This window comes from Athene cunicularia (genome assembly GCF_003259725.1).
Source record: "Athene cunicularia isolate RWA chromosome 7 unlocalized genomic scaffold, athCun1 chr7_part1, whole genome shotgun sequence".
NCBI classification, from domain to species: domain Eukaryota; kingdom Metazoa; phylum Chordata; class Aves; order Strigiformes; family Strigidae; genus Athene; species Athene cunicularia.
Window position 1 is genome coordinate 20,257,126 of NW_020799107.1, and position 5,754 is coordinate 20,262,879.

Genomic DNA, 5,754 nt, shown 5'->3' on the forward strand with positions numbered 1-5,754 from the left:
AGGGTGTGGGTGCTGGCACAGGGTGCGACGCTGGTTGGAGACATGCCCAGGACCAGGTGGCAAACGGGTGCTTGGCACTGGGTGTGGAGGAGGCGGTTCTGGCCCCTGCCTGTCCCCTCGTCCTCCCCAGCTGGCGCTGCCTTGTGCTGCTGTGTTTACGCTGGCTGTGGCTGTGCTGACTCTTCCTCCAGATGTGGCCTTTTCCCTACTCCCCGGCTCCCCTCTGCCCACCTGGCTGATGGCAGGGCGGGAACAGGATGCGGGCGGGAGCGCAGGGAGGTGGTGCTGGGCAGGGGACGTGGTTCTGGGGAGATGACTACCCACGCAGCGCTGTGTTTGTGGACCTGTGGGTAAGGCAAGGGACGTCAGTGCCGGGACAGTGAGAGGGGCAGAGGTGAAGTGGCAGCTGGTGGTTTGGGGGTCCTGGTAAGGTGCACACAGATTTGATCAGTGTCCATTTGCCTGCCCCTTCCCCTCAGGGTTTGAGCCAACTGCCTGGCCAGGATGAGCTGGAGTTTCCTGACGCGGCTCCTGGAAGATATCAACAACCACTCAACCTTTGTGGGCAAGATCTGGCTGACCGTCCTCATTGTCTTCCGTATCGTACTCACGGCTGTGGGGGGCGAGTCCATCTACTATGACGAGCAGAGCAAGTTTGTCTGCAACACGCAGCAGCCGGGCTGTGAGAACGTCTGCTACGATGCCTTTGCCCCGCTCTCCCACGTCCGCTTCTGGATCTTCCAGATTATCATGGTGGCCACACCATCGGTCCTCTACCTGGGCTTCGCCATGCACCGCATCGCCCGCATGCCCAAGTCCTCGCGGCGCCGACCGCTGGCAGCCCGGCAGGCACGCATGCCAGTGGTGCACCGGGGAGCCGGGCGGGACTACGAGGAGGCGGAGGACGATAATGAAGAAGACCCCATGATCTTTGAGGAGATCGAGGTGGAGAAGGAGAAGAGCCCGGAGGGTGGTGAGAAGCACGATGGCTGGCGCCGCATCAAGCAGGATGGGCTGATGCGCGCCTACGTCCTGCACTTGCTGTGCCGCTCGCTGCTGGAGACGGCTTTCCTCTTTGGGCAGTACCTGCTGTACCGCTTCGAGGTGAGCCCCTCCTATGTCTGCAGCCGCAGCCCCTGCCCACACACTGTCGACTGCTTTGTCTCCCGCCCCACTGAGAAGACCATCTTCCTCCTCGTCATGTACGCCGTCAGTGGGCTCTGCCTCTTCCTCAACCTCTGTGAGCTTTTGCACCTTGGTGTGGGGCGCATCCGGGATGCCCTGAGCCAGTCTGATGGCCCCCCGATCCCGGCTGGTGGCAGCCCCACACTGCAGTACCCCAAGAAAGCCCCCAGCGCACCCCCCACCTACCACTCACTGAAGAAGGAGCCACCGCGAGCCCTGCTGCCTGACAGCAAGCTGGACTACCGGGAGAGCCTGGCCCAGGTGGCAGCAGCCAGGCGCTTTGCCCTGGCCGGGGCTGCCCCGGCACACGAGCTGGACCGGCTGCGTGAGCACCTGCGCCTGGCCCAGGAGCACCTGGAGGTGGCCTTCCACCTCCAGCCCCCCCCGCGGCCCCCCAGCCCTGCCTGCAGCAGCAGCCCCGAGGCCAACGGTATGGCAGCTGAGCAGAACCGCCTCAACCTCGCCCACGAGAAGGGAACCGCCGCCTGCGAGAGGACCACAGGTGAGCCAGGGAGGGGGACAGATCCGTCCGACTGGGATGGGGGCATGGGGGGACCCTGGGACAGGTACTAACCTGACTCTTGCTCCCTGCAGGGCTGTGAGTGCCACCAGGGACACAGCGGTCTGCTGGCGCGGCTGCTGCCGCCACCGTGGGACAGGCAGTCTGCCAGAAACACGGGCAGAAGGTGCTGCACGCCTGCCCGGTGGGGCTGCCTGGGCAGCCCGGTCCTGGTGGGCAGTGGCAGGGATGGGGGCATTGGGGGACATTCCTACTTAATTTTCAAAAAGGGAATGTCTTATTTTTATACATTTTTATAAACTCGTCAGCGTGTGCACCCTGGCATTTTTATACTCCACTCCCGATCTCTGCTCTGGGCCTGCGCCCCCCTATCTCCTATTTCACACCCTTTTCCTCCTCCCATGCCCATTTCCCAGAGTATCTTCTCCTCACACCTCTCCGTGCCCTCCATGCCCACTGCCACCCGCCGCTGTGCCAGCCGGTGCTGTGCCTGTGCAGGCCATGCTGGCCATGCTGGTATTGCCCCCGCGGCGTGGGGGTTGAGGGGAGCTGAGCCTGGGGGTCTGGGTGGCTGGGCCAAACCACAGGGCAGGGCGCTGGGCTGGCATTGTTCTTGAAGGGGAGGGGATGGAAGGGGTCCTGGCAGCACCGTTGTCAGAAAGTGCCGGTGTGGCCGGGGGGACTGTGCTGCGCAGCATCCTGGCACGGATTGCAAGTCGCAGGGCTGGCCTGCTTGGAAATGTCTGTGCAGAGGGCAGGGGCTGTCCTTCCCGCCACCTCCGCCCTGCTCCTGGCTGGCCGCCCTTGGAGCAAAGCCTATTCCCCCCCCGCGCAGGGCCGGACCCTGGCCCCATGTTGGGGGGATGCAGTGCCCTGAGCTGGGCTCAGCCGGGAGGCAGAAGAGCATTGCTCATCATCTCAGCCTGGGTCACACGGGGATTTTTGTAGCGTTGTTTTTTACTCAGAAATGATTGTCACACTGTTGTTTTTTCTTTTTTCTTTTTTTTAATATCTATATTAGTAAAGACTGGAGACGTTTTGTACTGAACTGCTGCACCCGGTCCTTCGGGAGGAAGGGGTGGGAAGGGAATCCTGCGTAGCCGGGCTGGGGCGGGCAGCGTCGCTCGTCTGCGTGGGACCTCCCCGCTCTCCCGTGGTGACTCAGTCGTTCCTGCAGTGCGGAGGCGGCTGCGGCCGGGGCAGCCTCCATCGGCCTGGCCCGGCAGGATCCCTCTCGCCGTGTTCCTGTGCGGTCCTGTCCCCAGCGAGGGGCCTGGTGAAGGGTTCCCCCTGCCTCCCCATCCCGCTGCACTGGGAGCAGAAGGGATGCTGCCCTGCCCCGTGCTCCCCAGCCCCGGGACTAGATCAGACCCAGCCACACCATGCTGATTTTGGCCAGCACACCCCAGTCACCTCTCTGGGACCCCAGGCCTGAACTGGATGCCTCTTGCAGCTCACCCATTTTTTCCCTCCTCCAGCTCCCAGGGAGCTTGCATCCCACTGCACAACCACATGCCATCTCTGTGACTGTCTTTGATGGAAGCTGGTGTTTCCAGGCTGTTTTGATAAAGGGAACAGGCTTATTTCACTCATCCCATCACAGCACAGGCTGTGCCGCTGGGAGAGGGCTCGCTTGCAGCGCCGCATGTGCTGCCAGCTCTGCCACTGGTGAGAAGTCCTGGCATGGGTTCCCCTGACACATCCCCATCCCTGCCTGGGAGCACGAGGAAGCTCTTGCACTCTGCAGCAGGAGCAGGACCCCAGTCTTTTGCGGTAGGGGTTGTGTGTGGAAATTGGGAGAGGGCAGCAAGGGGAGAGAAATGGGGGCTGAGCTGGTTGCAGACATCAGGCTGGCTTCAGCAGAGGGTTGGTGCCTCTGCCAGAGGCTGTGCCTGTCCCTGCCCCACCATGCCCTGGCTTACTCTGGGCTAGGACTGGCCCTGGGGCAGGTCTGACAACTGCCCCAGGCCAGCCCGAAACTGGCTTGTGCAGGGGAGGGTGGGCACAGCCCAAACCACCCCCCGGCAGGTCCCTCTGGTCCCTGTGGCTTGGGGCTAGGGGTCTCCTGGGCAAGCAACTTCTCCTGGCGGGAGAATAATGGTCTGGGCCTGGCTGTGGCATGCCCTAGACGCAGGTGCAGTCCTGGGCCAGGATGTTGGGCACTGTCTCGTACTTGAAGGAGTACCCACCATCAGAGGTGGTGCGGACGCGCAGGGAGCGCATGGTGCCGGGCAGGGCAGCGCAGCAGAGCTGCACGCCCAGGCGGTGACTCAGCCCATGGCCCTCAGCACAGCTCCCATGGCAGTACTGGAAAACGAAGCTGCTGGGATGCACAATCCACTTGTCCCAGCCCAACTCCTCAAAAGAGATGTTGAGGGAAGCCCGGCGGCAGTTAGTGTGGGCAGCCAAGTCCTCGGACGGGCGCTGCAGCAGGCTCAGGGCAGCTGGGGACCAGGGCACAGCGGAGCGACGAGCCCTCTCGCTGCCCTTGGCCCGGGTGGTGGCCACCAAGAAGGGCATCTTGTCCCCCTCAGCCAGGCAGGGGCAGCCAGGGCAGCGCACCAGAAGCACAAAGAGCGGCTGGGAGAGCTGAGGCAGCAGTGCCGGGGCGAAGTGAAACACTGTCCAGTGCTCAGGCGTCCGCACTGCCACGGCCGTCACCGGCACGCGGCCCTGAGGTGATAGGGTCAGCACGTCGGGGGCCGAGTGGTTGGGGACAGCTGAGGGGCCGGTGTAAAACCAGAGCTGGGCAGAGGTCACCACGCGGCTCAGGGTGTGTGCTGAGGGCTGGAAGAGGTAGGTGAAAATCCCTTCTTCCTCCAGCAGCTTGTCTGGCTGTGTGGGCTCACAGGGCACATCTGTGGGGAGGTGGAAAGATGCTTAGGGTGTGAGCCCAAACCAGGGGGGGGCAGTTCCTGATGCCGGGTGGGAGACAAGATGTTGCAGAGTCCCTGGGGTGCTGGCAGGGTGCCCGGCTGCTGGCATGGGCTGTGGCAGGGTGTGGGAGAGCTGATCACTAGTGCTATGCAGCAGCCACTGCACTGCGCCCCGCAGCTGAGCCCTAAGCTGGTCCATTACTCTGCCCCCATCTCCCAGTGTCCTGCCTCATAGCTGGACAACCTGACCCATCCCACAGCATCCTGCCCTGTCCCTTAGTATCCCATCCTGTTTCCCAGTATCCGGCCCCCTTCCCTAGCATCCCTCCCTATCCTAAACTGCCTGCTCCTCAGTCCTCCCCATCTCTTTGCATCCTGCCTGGACCAGCATTTCCCTGGCCTCTCAGCACCCTCTTGTGCTGCCTGCCTCTCTCCCTGCCTGTGTCCTGGGCTGCTCTGCCTGTCCTTGCCTGCCATACCTTTCCACCTCCTGGCTCTTGACCAAACCTCACCTGTGCCCCAGCCTGGTGTACCCTCTTTCTCTTCTCCCACAGACCACCACAGCAGCCCCTCTGTCCTGCTGCATCGGTGTTGCCCCAAGCCCCCAACCTTGCTTCACCCCTCTGCCCTCTCCATCCCAACCAGGATGTTCTCACCTGTGGAAGGGAAGAGGATCACCTGGGAAGTGTCCTCCAGCTCCTCCGGCTCAACTTCAGCATTTTCAAGAACATCTCTCCGGTGCAGCTTCCTTGCATCCTTCTGGGGCTCCTCCTGGAGAACTGGTGGGCTCAGATGCTCCAGCACCCGAGCCCGCACCTTGGCCAGGATGAGCTGCCTGTCAGCACCAGCCCCAGTGCAGCTGGCCAGGGCGGCGGTGGGCAGCATGGCAGGCAGCAGGTGCAGGAGGAGCAGCATGACCATGGGGTGTGCAGTGGGCTGGCGGCTTGGGGGGCTCTGCCACAGGCTCCTGCCTGCCTGCCCAGCCCGTCTGCCTGCTGCTCTTCCCCCAGGGCAGGGTGGCATTGAGACCTATCTGACACTGACGCAAACGTCTGCTCGCTGAGAATATTATCTCTGGGCAGTGAAAGTGCTGAGACGTCTGGAATGCGAGGACTGCAAGGACAGTGTGGTCTGGGGGGGGAACTGGCGCCTGGGCAGGGGGGTGTCGGGGGG

General features: G+C 63.1%; 2 protein-coding genes across 2 annotated transcripts; one reads left to right on the top strand and one right to left on the bottom strand.

The window, feature by feature from the left end:
- Positions 1-343: 343 nt before the first annotated feature.
- LOC113482418 (gap junction gamma-1 protein-like) lies at positions 344-1,878 on the top strand. Its single transcript, XM_026853025.1, has 2 exons — positions 344-1,687; positions 1,780-1,878. Exons 1-2 carry the CDS (start codon positions 505-507, stop codon positions 1,785-1,787), a joined length of 1,191 nt encoding a protein of 396 aa, XP_026708826.1. The 5' UTR covers positions 344-504; the 3' UTR covers positions 1,788-1,878.
- A 1,921-nt stretch (positions 1,879-3,799) lies between these two features.
- On the bottom strand, positions 3,800-5,625 carry INHA (inhibin subunit alpha). The gene is made up of 2 exons (XM_026853026.1): positions 5,238-5,625; positions 3,800-4,563 (listed from the first exon to the last, which is right to left on the bottom strand). The coding sequence occupies exons 1-2, from the start codon at positions 5,602-5,604 to the stop codon at positions 3,830-3,832; spliced, it is 1,101 nt and encodes a 366-aa protein (XP_026708827.1). The 5' UTR covers positions 5,605-5,625; the 3' UTR covers positions 3,800-3,829.
- Between the last annotated feature and the right edge of the window lie 129 nt (positions 5,626-5,754).